Source organism: Bubalus kerabau, chromosome 21 (assembly GCF_029407905.1).
Source record: "Bubalus kerabau isolate K-KA32 ecotype Philippines breed swamp buffalo chromosome 21, PCC_UOA_SB_1v2, whole genome shotgun sequence".
Taxonomy (NCBI): Eukaryota; Metazoa; Chordata; class Mammalia; order Artiodactyla; family Bovidae; genus Bubalus; species Bubalus kerabau.
This window is the reverse complement of record NC_073644.1, coordinates 6,692,501-6,706,781: the sequence shown is the minus strand read 5'-3', so window position 1 is coordinate 6,706,781 and position 14,281 is coordinate 6,692,501. Positions and strand designations below refer to the sequence as shown.

General features: G+C 53.8%; 2 protein-coding genes across 3 annotated transcripts in view; one reads left to right on the top strand and one right to left on the bottom strand.

Moving 5' to 3' along the window:
• Nucleotides 1-633: 633 nt before the first annotated feature.
• Nucleotides 634-8,893, bottom strand: PTGR3 (prostaglandin reductase 3). 2 transcript variants are annotated; one of them, XM_055559703.1, is made up of 2 exons: nucleotides 8,554-8,893; nucleotides 634-2,247 (listed from the first exon to the last, which is right to left on the bottom strand). In XM_055559703.1, the coding sequence occupies exons 1-2, from the start codon at nucleotides 8,760-8,762 to the stop codon at nucleotides 1,323-1,325; spliced, it is 1,134 nt and encodes a 377-aa protein (XP_055415678.1). In that variant the 5' UTR covers nucleotides 8,763-8,893; the 3' UTR covers nucleotides 634-1,322. The 2 variants fall into 2 exon arrangements, with proteins under 2 accessions (XP_055415678.1, XP_055415677.1); XM_055559702.1 differs by lacking the exon at nucleotides 8,554-8,893 and adding an exon at nucleotides 8,129-8,236.
• Nucleotides 8,894-9,280: 387 nt separating this feature from the next.
• TSHZ1 (teashirt zinc finger homeobox 1) overlaps nucleotides 9,281-14,281 on the top strand; it is an 81,238-nt gene continuing 76,237 nt past the window's right edge. Inside the window, exons 1-2 of the mRNA XM_055559701.1 lie at nucleotides 9,281-9,556; nucleotides 11,021-11,628. Of these exons, the coding sequence (XP_055415676.1) occupies nucleotides 11,589-11,628 (40 nt within the window). The 5' untranslated portion in view covers nucleotides 9,281-9,556; nucleotides 11,021-11,588. The remainder of the gene's footprint in view (nucleotides 9,557-11,020; nucleotides 11,629-14,281) is intronic.

Below are 14,281 nucleotides of genomic sequence, written 5' to 3'. Positions count from 1 at the left end.
GAATATCTCTAATCGGGTGTCTGTTTGTTTAGCCTGTTAGAGATGCTGAAACCCAAGGCTCTGAAAAACAGTCTGGTGGGTGTGGCTTCGTTAGAAAGGCAGGGTGGGGTTCCCACCTCAGCGATGAAAACCGGAGCAGCCTCTGGGGAGCTGAGGAAGGTGGAGACGAAGGTGGGTCAGCTGTGGGCTTGATTCAGAGGGGAAGGCTCGGGGCTGGGTACCTTCACGGGTGTGACGTCAGGTGATGGTGACAAGAAGCATCTTGTCCCAACAGGCCACGTGGAGACCTGAAGCGTGACGCGGCATCAGTCGTGGTTACTCTACTTCCAGGTCAGGGAGAAAACCTGCCTTCCCAAAGTCTTGAATGAGAAGCAAATGCACGCTCATCTTGGGTCACTTCAGTCCCTGCTTTGTGGGATGCTGTTTGACACACCCCAGTAGGCGGATGAAGGGTTCTGTTCGGTGTCTATAGAGCTTTCCCTGTACGGCCCATGTTTTGTTATGTTGACTCTTACTGTGGATAGAGCATATACTTCTTCATTTCCCGTGCATGTACTAAACTTTTAAAGTCTCCCAAATCTCTAGTTTTCCTTTACCAAACCTGCTCTTTTGTCCATGAGTTTTCAACACTACTTTGCTTCTTAAGGGAAGAGAGAAATTTTCCATCCCACACATGCCTCACCAGCATGATTGTGCATAAAATCATTAAATAAAGAGACACTTCTTTAAAAGAGGTCTGTGCTCATTTAATTTTTTTCTAATGACCTAACAGAGTCAGAGTTTTGGGAGACTCCCTCCAAATTTCTATTTAGAGAATTGGCTGGTAATTTATGGAAGAAGGGCCATTTCCTGAGAATATGGACTCTGAGAAGTGACTGACTTGCTCTCTCTCTCATTTATTAACAACTTGTTAGCATTATACCAAAATCTCCCATAGCAAAGAACTCATGAACTGTTTTCAAGCCCGATTTTAAAATCTCATCAAGTTGAAGACATGCTGATTTGATCAGATCTTGCATCAGGAATTAATTTAGTTCCCTGGAACAATAAAATCTGGAATGAGACTGTCCATGAGTGAAGAACTGAATGTAAAGGTTTTACCTCTGTGCCATGGAGGGAGGTTTTATTAGCACTTTTTTTTGGCAAGGGAAAGCAAAAAAAAAAAAAAAAAGAAGCAAAGAAAAGAGAGAGACCTATTCATTAAATTTTACTTTTGTTTTTTTAAAAAATATTATCTCCATTACCAACTAAAAATAAATTGATTTGACTAATTCTGGGGCATAAAATGCCCATTTTCTTTCTCTTATGCCATTGTTCTGCTCTTATAGCTTACTTTTGACAGAGGGAGGTAATTCAACGACAATTTTTCCAGTGTTTTTTCTCATGTACATATAATCGACGGCCCGGAAGACCGATTCCAGGCCGGTAAACCTGCCCTCTGCAGACAGACCTCCGGTGTCCACCTCACAAACCAGCTCACCACCCGCATACATCTTGAGCAAGTGGTCCATGGCACCTCGAAACTCAGGAAGGTAATGGTTCAAGAAGAAGCCCTGGACACTGGCAGATTTCTTCAGCAGTTTGGCTGGAAGTGTTCCTGCTTTCACGGGTGACAGGCCGGTAGGAGTCTGGTAGCCAGAGACGAACCCGATCACTATCAAGCGCCCTCGGGTAGCCAAGGCGTCCACGGCCAAGTCAAACATGGCTCCCCCGACGGACTCATACACCACGTCCACACCTTGGGGGTACTCCTGCCTCAGGACGGTGCCCACGTGCTCGGTGTTATAGTTGACAGGCCGGTCGCAGCCAACAGACTTCAGAAAAGCAGACTTCTCGGCAGACGAGCATGTTCCAATGACGTGGCACTTGGCCTTCTTTGCGAGCTGGACGGCGAACTGTCCGGTGCCCCCGGCTGCCGCGGTCACCAAGACCTTCTTCCCTTCCGACAGCCCCCCGAGCTCTTTCAGGCTGATGTAGGCTGTGGTCCCACTCACCAGGAGCGTGAGATACTCGGGTTTCAGGCCCGGCACTGGGATGGCGACCCTGGCAGGCACCACCGTGTACTCAGCGAAGGAACCAGGCGCCATGTAGGCCACAGCCTGGCCGACCATGAACGCAGCGCTGGCAGAGAGGCCCAAGGCCACCACCTCCCCCACACCTTCGAAGCCTGCGTCGAAGGGGGTCTTGACTGAAGGGTCGTAGCGGCCAGCCGAATAGTTGATGTCAGAAGCATTGACACCAACAAATCTAGAGGAAAACAAACACACACACAGGTTCAGGTGCTTTCTTTGTCAAGGCTTTTTCTGTTCCTCTAAATCTGGTGACTGCGGAGGGTGGTGAAGCTGTTATCTATTCTGATAGAATTCGAAAAAAACAAACACCCAAAACTCTTGATATGCACTTCAAAAAAAAAAAAAAAGAAGAAGAAAGAAATCAAACAAATGTGAGCTCAACAGTGATTCCATATCAGAGTTTTGGTTTATTGTATTCTTTCATTAGGTTAAGAATAATTTCACATCCCTCTAAACAGGTTGTTTATTTCATATGCCATTTATTCCCTTTCTCTTTCTTTCAAAAGAGAGGAAAAAAAAAAAAAAATTCAGGAAGCCCTCATACACAAACTTCACTGGAGCTATGAGTTGGAAATTAATTGGTCTCTTAGCAAAGATGTTAAAAACAACAGAGGGATAAAATATATTCAAAGAGGTAGACTTGTATTGATTCTGGCAACAATTTAACACTTCAGATAATAATAGTAACGACAATGATATTATTAAAGATTGATGTAATGTACAAGGTCACTGGCTGTAACACGTTACTGCAGGGCTTGTTTCAAACAGTGTGAGAGGCTGCAGCAAATTTTCCTTCTGATGTAACTGTGTCCAGTGTGAAAATATGCATTTTGATTAATTGAACAAAAATTGTCTCATAAGGGTAGAGAGATTTTTATGGAACATCCAACATTTTACAGTCCTTCCCAGATGAAAAGGAAAGCAAATCGACACTATATTTTTCCTCAACAAGAAGCAGAGACATACTTGATTAATACCAGATGATTATTTTCACTTTGGTATCCAGAGTCAATTTAATTGCCAGGCTGGTATTTTTACCAGCTTTTTTCATCTCAGTATACATCATAACAAAAATATCCTGATACATAAGGAAAAAAGCCATTCTCCTAAGGATGTTGGGAGGTGGCCGAGACACACAACTGGAGGACCCTAAAGACGCCATTTCCACCTGTAATGAAAGGAAAAGGTGCTGGGATCTGGGGGCAGGAGGGAAGCTGGTAAGTAGGGCTCATGTTAAAATAATTTAACTTAATAAACCCCAAACTGCCCCGCACAAGGACTCACTTCCACTTTGTATAGAGACAATACTTAGCCCTCGTAAATGTGCCCTTATGACGGTGCCCGGCATACACGATTGGACACTCTCTACATATTTCATCAACATAAATAAGAAAGCAGGAAACTCTCCTTCGGGCTTGTCCAGCAGCTTTCAGAAGTTACCAGACACAAGGCCTCACAATCACGTTACAGGATTCCATGCCCAAACAGGACACATAGTAATGAGAAGTGGGAATAATGGTTTGTGGTGGGTTCTCATTTGGCATTTAACGCCAAGATGCCCACGTTCCATCTTTTGGGCAGGGGAGGGCCGGGCATCTTTCCTTTCACTTTGCCGAGTTCTCCAGGCCTGGCCTAGTGTCCTGAGCGCGTGCTTCCGGACCTCGGGGAAGGCGGCGGTGGAGCCCTGTCGGGGTGCCTCTGGATGCCCGATCGCTGGGGCTGGAAGGCCGGCTGCAGGACCGCCGGCGGGGGCGGGGAGGTGGGCTGTGCTTACAGGTGGGGGCCAGGGCTGGTAGCCCGCTCTGTTCTTCTCGCTCAGGATTAAACTCGCCCTTCCCGTGGCCTTCGCGCCTCCCGTCTTGCCCCCTCCCTCCCGCCCACCTCCCCACCCCCCGCCCCCTTCCCGCGCTGGCGTTTCTGCCTTTCCAACCACAGAGGCCCTTCCCTTGCGGGAGCCCCCGCCTTGAACTCGGCCCCTCGGGTCACCCTCATCTCCAAACCGGAGCGAACTGGGGGGAGGGGGCTGGGGAGCGGGAAGGGGCTGTTGGAGGAAAAGGCAGTCCCATCACTGCCCCCACCCTCCGCACCCCCGTCCGGGGCTGTGGTTGCCACCTCCAGGCGGGAGGCGGAGGACCGAGCAGGGCGCACGCCTGGGAGACAAGCGGCGGCGGGGCGAGGGCACCCGCGCAAAGGGGGCAGCGAGGGCCCGTGTGTGTGTGCGCGCGCGTTGGGGGGCAGGGTGGGCTCTGTCGGGAGCTCGGCGGCTGCAGCCCACCAGCGGCAGCTTGAGCTCACCAAGGGGGCTTTGCTTAAAAACCCAAATCAGACATCGCGGTGGAGCCCGGCCAGCGCTGGAGCGGGGGCCGTAGACCACAGGGCCCGCCCCGCTCCCGGTCCACGTCCCTGCTCCCTGCGGCGCCCTCGATGCGCCCGGGCCAACCTGCAGGGCGCCAGAAACCCGCGCGCGCTTCTGGGACTATCTCCACTCGCAAGTGCCCGGCCTCCACCGACTGCCCGGCCGGTGCCGTCGTCCCGCGGCCTCTCCACCGCCACCACGGACAGATGCGATCCGTGAGTCCGACTCCCGGAGCGGACTGGAATCGCCCGGGTCGCCGCCCAGGCCTGCGACCATGACCTCAGCCTCCCTGGGCCGAGCCGGGATCCCGGCGGGCGCGCCCAGTCCACACCGGCCGCCGAGCTCGGGCTCTGGGGCGATCTAGTGCCAGGGGAGCCCGGGGCACGCGGCACTCCTGAGCTCATCGGCCTCGCGACAGAAGCCGCCGGCGGCCAGACCGTGACCTTGGCCTCGCAGGCACCCCAATTTTTCGTGTCTTTCTACCCTACCCTGCCGTCTTCTAAATCGCCTGCGTCGTAGGTGAAGGAATCCGGAGTTCCTGCTCGGCTCCGCACACCTCACCCTCTCCAGGGTCGCCCAGCCTCTGGTTGCGAGCCCCCTCCTCTCCCTGAACCCCCGCTTCGACGCTGCGCCCCCACCGCGGCTGGTGTGGACCCGCCACTGCCCGGACGCGCCTTGGTTCTTACCTGGGCTTTGGGAAGAGGATTGGGAGGAGTGGGAGCCGGCGCCTTCGGCTCCATCAGAAACAAGTTCAAGAGCGGCAGGCGCGTGTCCGGGTTTGGGGAGCAGCGGACAGAAAGGGCGAGTGAGCGAGAAAAAGAAAGAGAAGACGCGCTAGGGAGGATGCGTGCATTTGGAGACTCGTCTGTACCCCTTTAATTTAAACTACGTGCTTTTAATGAGTGCAGGGGTCTAGCGATCCGACAGGCAGACCCTCGCAAAAGACAAAAATCGAGGAGCCCCGGGAAAAAGAACGGGATGTTTGGGGCTCTCCCCAAATATATACCCTTCCGGAGTCACTCGGTTTATTTACACTAAAAAGCGACGAGCCCTTTCGTCATGTTTATTGTGAAACAAGGCAGCGGTCCGAGGGAAGGCAATGGGTTTTCTGTTAACAAAAATCAAACCCGAAGACTCAAGTCCAGAGCAAAACCTTCAATACTGGAAGACAAAGTCCGCCAAACCAGACCTTCCTTAAAAAAAAAAAAAAAGAAGAAGAAGAAGAAAAAGAAAAAAGGGGATAAAGAAAAGGAAAAATGAAGGGGAAAAAAAATCTCGGCCTGGAGAATGAGCAGAAATAGTTACCCTCCCTTGAGCAACAAACGGTTTATCAAAAATGCCCTCCCCATCCCCCACCTTCTCTGTGCCGGTCCTACAAACTCTTTGCTCCATTATCTTACATTTGAACAGAAAATCGTTAGAAATATTTGGAAACGAAATAATGTGGCAGTATCTTGCAAAAAAAGAGAAATCTAAAAATAGTGCGTGAACTGAACCAGAGGGAGTCGGAGTCTTTCTCCCTTTATTTTCTTCTCTTTTCTGAGGAGGAAAGCGGGATTTCCTCGGATGTTAGAAAGCCGAAGGCCAGAAGTGGATAAAGGAAAGGCGTGGGCACGTTCTAGAAGGATTCTAGGCCCCCTTCTCACACCTTTCCTAAATGATAAACTTGATTATGCTAAATCGATGTCTTAAAAAGCACCTCCATCACTGTGAATAAAGAATTTGTATTTTCTGTTAAAATGGAAAGACACGTGCAAAAGGTTCCGCTGAAAGACAAAGTCAGACGGAGCACAATTAAAACCACCCAGACACCTTTCCAAACATGTGAATTTGGGCTGAATCCATTCACTCCGGAGCAGATTATTATTCGTAGTAGTATAAAAATGAGAAGCTCTTGCACAGAATTTTCATGCAGTTGACACTGTTCGGGGCGATTTGGTCTGGGATGAAAATGAACTAACCTGTAGTGAAGTATTGAGCCTCTATTCTTAAAAAAAAAAAAAAAATCGGTAAAATGCCACCTTACTGACAACGTTTGCTAGAAAAAAAGGATCTTGCCACAGTTTTGGGGGTAGGGGCATATTTTCCAGCAGAGTAAGGAGAGGGACAGGCAGAGGTCCGCCCCCTCCCCACAAGCAGAAAACGCGCCCCCTTCTTCTGTGACGGATTTCAAGGTAGAAGTTAGAGGTCAAGCGGTGACTATAAATATCCTATTTATATTAAAGGGATTCTTGGCATCTGTGGATGGAAGATAGAGGTGTGGATCTTAAAGCAACCCAAGTTGAGAGCATCCAACATGGCAGCCGGTGCTCCAGAACTCCGACCGACCACCCAGTTCGGGGGACCGGCCCTGGTGACCCAGCGCGGGGAAGGGGCGCACACCCTGCGGAGCTGGTGCCCCGCAGGCGGGCAGGCCGGTTCTGCGGGCAGGAACTCCTCCATGGCGGTGCGGGCGGGGGTCCCGCCGCGCCGCTACTGGGAGTGCGGAAACTTCACACCTTCCCCTGCCCGCCCCGCTCAGTCACCCCCTCCCCACTTCACACCCTGTTTGTAAAAGGTGTTCTTTCCCCAAGCAGCATGGTGTGTGCCATTGGTGCTCACAGTTCACAGTTGCGGGGGGGGGAGGGGGGGCCGGGGGTGGGGTGGGTGGGAGAAAAAGCCTGAGTGAAACTTTGCCTGTTGGATTTCTTCAGTGGTTTTTAAAATCTGAGTCTCATCTCACTTCCAGCAAATCACTCGTGTGTTTTTGTATGTCCTGCGTGAACACTCACCCACCCTTCTTTTCAACTTGGCAGGACGCGCATCTGGATCTCAACTGCCTTAGCGGTTCCTGGTACTGATGAAGAAATCCTCCGAAGCCCGGGTCCCAGCGGTGCACTCCAGCCCACCGGTTCAGGCGCCCCCTGCCCCCACCCCTTTCCCAGCCTCCACTCAGTCCCACCCTTGGCTCACTTGGTTTCTACCTCTCCAACAGGTTCCCAGAAGTTTGACATCCTGGTCAGAATTCCGAAGTCTCCGAGCCAGGTTTGGAAGACTGATACGAATCTCTAAAATGGACCGTTCAGCATTGCCCCAAGCTGATTAGACAAGATACACGGTCCTTCCTTCAGTCCTCGCCGAGGACCGGGTGCTTTCGAGCACACCACTGACAACCTGGTTAAACCAGAAGGCACTTCTCCCTCCGAAAGTATTACGCAACCTAAAATATGCAACACTCGCCCCACAGACGGGACTGACCCGGTGGGCGAGCCCCGCTCTCTCCAAGGGGGATGGAGGAAGCGGACGCCCCGCCTGCAAGTCAGGCAGCGAGAGGACCCACCGGCAGAGCCGCGGGCACGGCTCTGAAGAGTGAGATCCCTTCCCTCTTGTTGCTTCAGCAGTTACTAAAGATTAGTGAGACGGAAACAAATTAAGGTGGGCAGTGTGGTGGTGGAAATGACAGTCCCAAGGTCGGGCGACGACCCGAGCCTCACTCAGTCTGCAAAACCTGCGACCATGCCCCCGCCCCGGCCCCGCGCCCCGCGGTACACGGCAGGGCACAGACGACAGTCACACAGAGCTGACAACACGCAGACGGCACCAGCGAGGTGCACACCAACACACCCAACGACAGGCTCCGCCACAGCCAGGCAGCTGCCAACCTGGAGCGGACAGGAACAGCCAGCCGGGGCCCCGGCCTCCTTCCTCCAAAGCACGTTACCTAAACGTCGCGGTTTGTGTCCAGGCTGTTCCCAACTCCACCCTAAAGATTAGGCGATCGCTGGAGCCGTGGGTGCGCGCGGGTGGGCTGGGCGGGGAGCCTCCCCTTCTGGGTCCCGTCGGTTTTATTTCGGGAGCGGGAGGGGGAGGAGGAGGGAGGGCTGGGGGAGGGGAGGGGAATCCCAAATTAAAATAACCCTCCGTTATGAGGACGTTCGGTGCCATCGGATATTCACACCGGCAACAGTCTCATTAGGTTCGCCTTCGCCAGATGGCGGCGGGTTCAACTTCCCAGGATCTCGCAAAGTCGGGCTCTGCGCCCGAGCGCGCGCCGGGAGTGGGGACGCCGGCGGGCGCGGGACAGCACCGGAGCTGCGCGGCGCAGCGCGGGCCGGGGCCTGGGCGGGGAGCGCGAGCCGGGCTCACCGGTTCCGGACGAGAAGGTCTCCGTCCCCGGGGAGTGGCACCGGGCAGTCCCGGCGCAGGGTGACGGCCTCGCGGAAGTTGGGGCTCAGCCGGGTCACCACCAGCTTCTGCATCTCGCTAGGGATAGCCGAGCCCTGGAAGTCCAGGAAGTGGCGGGCGTACGACATGTCCACGATGGCTCGGGTCCCGGCGAGCGCCAGCCTCTGCATGGCCCGCGCCTCTGCCTTCTTTCTGCGCCGCCGCTGGCCGGGGTCGCGCCCAGTCCGGGCCGCTCGGCTAGGCGAGGCTCCGCGCGGCGGGCGGAACGGGCGGGTCCGCCCCTCCTCCGGTCCGCGCCCTCCCCTCGGCTCCCCCCGCCCCGCTTCCCCACTACGCTTGGCGCCCGCTCCCCCCTCCTGCCCCGCCGCGCGCTGCGCGGGTAGTCCGCACAGCCCCCGCGATTCCCGGGCGCGCCACCCCCGGGGTCCGGGCCGGGGGATCGCTGACGCCCTGGCCGCTGCTCCTTTAATCTTTTTGTTTTGGTTTGAATCTGCTTGGCGCAGACTGGCCAAGAATCCTCTCCGCCCTCCCCCTTCCTCCCGGCGCCCGGGAGGCACCGGATATCTCCACCCTCGCCACGATCTAAAAGCCGGATTTGACTCCTCTAAAAGGGTGAGGGGGGCGGCGAGGGCACCCGCGCGTCCCGCTACCGCCGCGGCCCACAGCCGGCGGCAGCCCGGGGCGTCCTCGGAGCTGCGCGGCGCCCAGCGGCCGGCGCAGGCGCCTCCCCTTCCCGTGCGGAGCGTTCACTTCCTTGCAAGGTGGTACGAATCAACCCCGAGCGCGGCCGGGGCGGCGGGGCACGGCCCGGGCCTGGGGCCGGGCGGGGAGCCCTGGGCGCCGGTGCGGGCGCAGGAGCACCCAGCGCCGGACGGGGGGCGCCCAGGGCATCCTGCGCCCCAGGCTGTTGGCCCTTGTCCCCGCAACGCCTCGCCCGTGCCGCCTTGCCCTTAGTCTGTCCCATGTAAGTTGCACGAACTAAGCCATTTTATTTATTTTGGCCAAGACTTCATGTTTTTCCATGACTGTTTTAAGTGGCCTCTACAAGACTGTTACAGGTTTCCCACTGGGAAAGAAACACAGATACTGGAAACCAGAGGGTCAAATTCCCAGAGCACACGAACATCTTAAACTTCTGGGGGTTGGGGGTGGGGGTGGTGCCGAGGGCCTTAATGGAACTGGATGGAGACGTTGCCATGATGTATGAGGACCTTTTTTGTAACCCAGTTAGAAAGATCTGCCGTTCCATCGTGTCAATTATCTCCCTGTTTGTATTGACCAAATAATCAATTCACTTCTCACAGAGGGGCCAGATTAAATATATTCCACATTTTTTTGTGTGATGAGCAAAGTCCATCATTAAATTTTTATTAAAGGAATACATTGAAATGAAACATGTTTCCTTATTTCCACTTACCCATTAATTACCAAAATATAAAAGCCGCACAGTGCCCCTCCCCAATCACATCTAACCCCCAAACTAGGATTGCAAAAGTGACACAGGTATTTTTATCTCAAATGTCGGACATTCCTCTTCCAAGGGTAGTTTGTGTCCACGTGGGTGCGTGTGTGTGAGTGTACAAGCGGGGGCGGAGGGGGAGAGTCGCAGGTTTAAAAATCTGCAGGAACTACTGTCTACTCAACTTGGCTTATAACACATGGGCTTCACCCACGGTCAGCCGGTGGATTACAATAACAAACCCCTCAATGTCTTTCTCCAACGTGCAATCTTTTATGTTATGCCGTATTAAGATTTCTTTTTTGTGTCATATTGTTTAGCTCGGGGGGGGGGGGGAAAGGAAAACAAAGCAATTAAAAAGATTGACAGGTATGGTTTGTGAGAGACCTATTTGTAATTGTCAGGGTGACGTTGGCGAGAGGAGGAGGAGTAAAAACTGAAGCCGGAAAAGCAGCTCGATGTGTCTGTCTATCAGTTGAGACTGTCTGAAAGCTCTGCGATCTGAATGTGTGTTATATTTCACTGAAAAGACGAGCGAGCGAGAGTGCATCTCCTCTCTCCCAGGAGTTTGGGGGGGACCGTCCACGCTCATCTCGCCCACCCAGTGAATGTCTGCTCTTCACCCCTTGGCGCACACTCTCCGGGTTGTTGTTGTTGGCTTTTTTTTTTTTTTTTTTCGGAAGGGGGGGTGCTTTTTGTGTATTTTTCAAAATTTTTCTGTTGGAAGATCAAGACCGGCCAAAAATCCATGATCAAAATGTGTTTGCATTAGATTTCGCCTCCGAAGAAGCGGCGATCCTGGCGGCACAGCCCCGCGGGGAGCGCGGGGCACCAAGTGGCGCTCCGGCGGCGGGTGACACTGTTTGATCTGTGACTGTTTGGAAGGTGGAGCAGCGCCTGACATCTCCCCCCGGCGCATGTATGTACGGGGGCTTCACTCCTCTGTCTTGTTTGCTTTCTTCCTCTTAGACTAAGTGCGGGGAGGAAAAAGGACAGCCCGGATCGGCCTCGCCGGCGCACAATGAGCAAGCTGCGACCCGCGCACTAAAAACACTCGCCGCGACCCCCGCACCGCCTGGAGCGAGGGGGAGAGAAAGTTGCGCTCCGAGACTCTCGGCTCGCGGAGGAAGGCGCAGGGCAGCGCCCGCAGAGGCGCCCGGAGGAGCGCCCGCCAGCAGCACCGCGGCGGCGGGGAGGCGGCAGCATGGAGCGCGGGCCGCGGGCCGGCCCTCCGAGCTCCCGCCGCTGCGCCCGCGGCCCGCGCCGGGGATGACTCCGGGCTCGGCGCCCAGGCCCCGCGCGCTCCGCCCGCAGCCCGGCGGCCGGGACGCGGCCCGCGCGGCCGCGGCCGCCGCCTCCTGAGCGGCCCCGGGCGCGGCCGTCCATGCGAGCGGCGCCCCGCGGACCGCGGCGCGCCCGGAGCCCGGAGCCCGCGGGGACGAGGCCAGAGTTGGGCGCGCCGCGGAGTTGCGCCCGCGCCCGGGGCCCCGCGTCCCCGCGCCCCGCGAACTCCGGCGGCGGCTGAGGCCCGAGCAGCATGCCGAGGAGGAAGCAGCAGGCCCCCCGGCGCTCGGCAGGTAACGGGCGCGCGGGCCGCGCCGCGGGGAGCGGGGCCGGCGAGGGGGGGCGCGGCGCGGGGGGCGGGGGGCCCGGCGGCCGGCGCGCGGGGCGGGGGCGCGGGCGGGGGCGCGGGCGGCGCTCCCCCTCTGGGCCCGGGAGCGAGGCCCGGCCCGCGCCCGGCCGCCGGCGCCCCGGGGCAGCCGTCAGCGTCTCCCCACCTGGGCCGGCGCGCGGAGCGGAGAAACTTCACGGCGCTCCTCGGCACGGCAAGGAGCCCCGACGGGCCGGGGAGGCCGGGGCAGGCCGGGGGGCCGCCGGAGCTCCTGGCTGCCTCGGGAGGGGGCGTGCGCCGGGCAGACGTAGCTCCTCCGCGGCCTGAGCGCGCTGGGAAAGTCCTCCGGAGGCGGGGAGGCTGAACCTGACACTTGAAATAAGGTCACCAGCCTGGGACGCAAGGAATGCGGTCGGAGGATTTCTCTGGAAAATAGCAGCCTTTAATGTCCTGTGCAAGAGGCTTCTGCCCCCCACGCCCCCCCCCCCTTTTTTATTACCTCTAAAGATGTCTTTTGATCAGGCCAGCACAAGGCAGTGATAGTGCAGAATCTGATTGAACAGAAAAGTTATTTTTCTCTGGAGGAGGAACTGGCAGGAGCTGGTTTTCCTTGTTTTCTGTTTTATTAGAGGATTGCCATCCTTGATTTGATGTGTGATTGATCGCCTGTCATCCGGCGGCCTTTGATCTATTCATTCCTGATAAACATCAATAAATCACTCACCATGGAAACACACATGCTCCTGACAGCTCAGCCACTCTCAGGGCGACTTTCCTCTCTCGCTCCCCCTTTTTCCTGCTCCATTTTAATTTTGTCTCAGAAGTTTTACAGCTGCAGCATCCTCAACTCAGCTCACCTCCTAATCCATGGCTGAGACCCTGGCGTGGGTCGACTGCAGTGCATTTTTCACTGCAGGTCTGAAAATAGCCGGATAGTTATTTCGGCTCCGTACTCAAGTCTTGTCTCGATTTTGGACACTGTTTATGGAGCTTGGAGTACCACCGATCTGCCAGTGAGTTATCACTAAGTAAGAGAGTAAATCAACTCTTTCCAAGCTGTTAGGGGGGAAAAAAGTAATAAAAGGGTGTTGTGTGTTTAAACAAGTGTGACTCTTTGTTGCAGTATAGAATCGAATCTGAATAATTTTTAGTGTTACCCTCAGTAATGGGCTCCTGTTCATGTCTCCATAGATGCGTTTAAAGCTGAGGTCATTGCTCCCCCAAATCTCACAAATAATATCCGCATGTACAAAGGGTCAAATAAAAGAAGCTAATGATTTCTATTAGATCCTTGAGAGAAATGCTTGCCAGAGCAGAGGCAACTTTGATGTTCAGTGTTCATAGCATAAAGTGGACAGAAAGGGGAATGTTTATTATTATTATTTTTATAAAACTTTGAAGAGTGCAGTAAGATACTGCAGAGAGTATGTGTCTCCCTCATACCCCCTAAACATATAGCACCATCCATAAAGACATTCACCCTTTGCTTGTGCTGAAAGTGAGAGGTCTCTTAGCGTTTTTACTACCAGAGGGATTTATATGACAGAAGGTACATTGAAAAGTTGCATTTCGAAGATGACTCCTGGACACTGAAGAACTTTTGCGGTTAGAGTGCAGTGGATGTTTCTGAGGACAAACAAAATGCTGAGGGAATGAGGTACTGCAACTTTAAATACCACCTTTTTTTTTTTTTTAATAAAAGGTTTGAAAGTTGACAAGGGCATGATGGTGCATGGTAATCCATCCTGGCAGCTCTTACATAAAAACAAGCCGTCAAGGCGACTTTTTTCCAATATTGATTTAATTGTCTGTCTTTTGACAGGCACATATATCATTGGCTTTAATGGTCAATCAAAAGTTGGCAGGCTCAGTGTTTCCATTCTTTCCTCTACACGACATTTGGCATACTTAATCAAAATGCTGCAAAGTGATGGCCATGAGGAGCCGATGACTGAGTCATCTGCTGTACAGGAACTTGAGAGGGGAAAAAACCCTAAAAAAATGGAGCCAAAATATATTTTAGTTGAGAGGAAATTGAGACATGTTCCAAGTATCCTGTGTTTTGAAGTAAAATTTCAAAAATAGATTCCATACTAAGAGGTCCTGTGTAAGTTTAATTACAGGGTTTAATATCTCTACTCTGATTCCAAACCTGCAGGACTCTTGTGTTCATTAAATGAGCCATTGTTTAGTTCTTACCCCCCTTACCCATTAAACAACAACAACAACAACAACACTTAAGGTGGATTCCTAGCAAAATAAAGCTGTTTGCTTTCATCTGAAGTTACTTCCATTAACACACACTGATTCACACTCGCTTATTTTCACTAATATTTACGTTGGCGTAAGGCTTCGATGTATTTGTCATGGTTTAGGTGAGAAAATCTTAATTTCCTTCATCTTAAGCATTTAATAGGAATCTTCCATGTTTCTAATGTTCCTTCTGGAAGTAGCCAGAATACATTTGTAGCGAATATTATGTGTTCATTTTCAGGAAAAGAGAGAGGGCAATTATATACATATGGGAGTCATGGTATTTTCCAAAGTGTTTTTATTATAACATCCTGACTGGCTTCCTCCCCCCCACCCCACTTAAAGCTGCACATTCATTGGCCTGC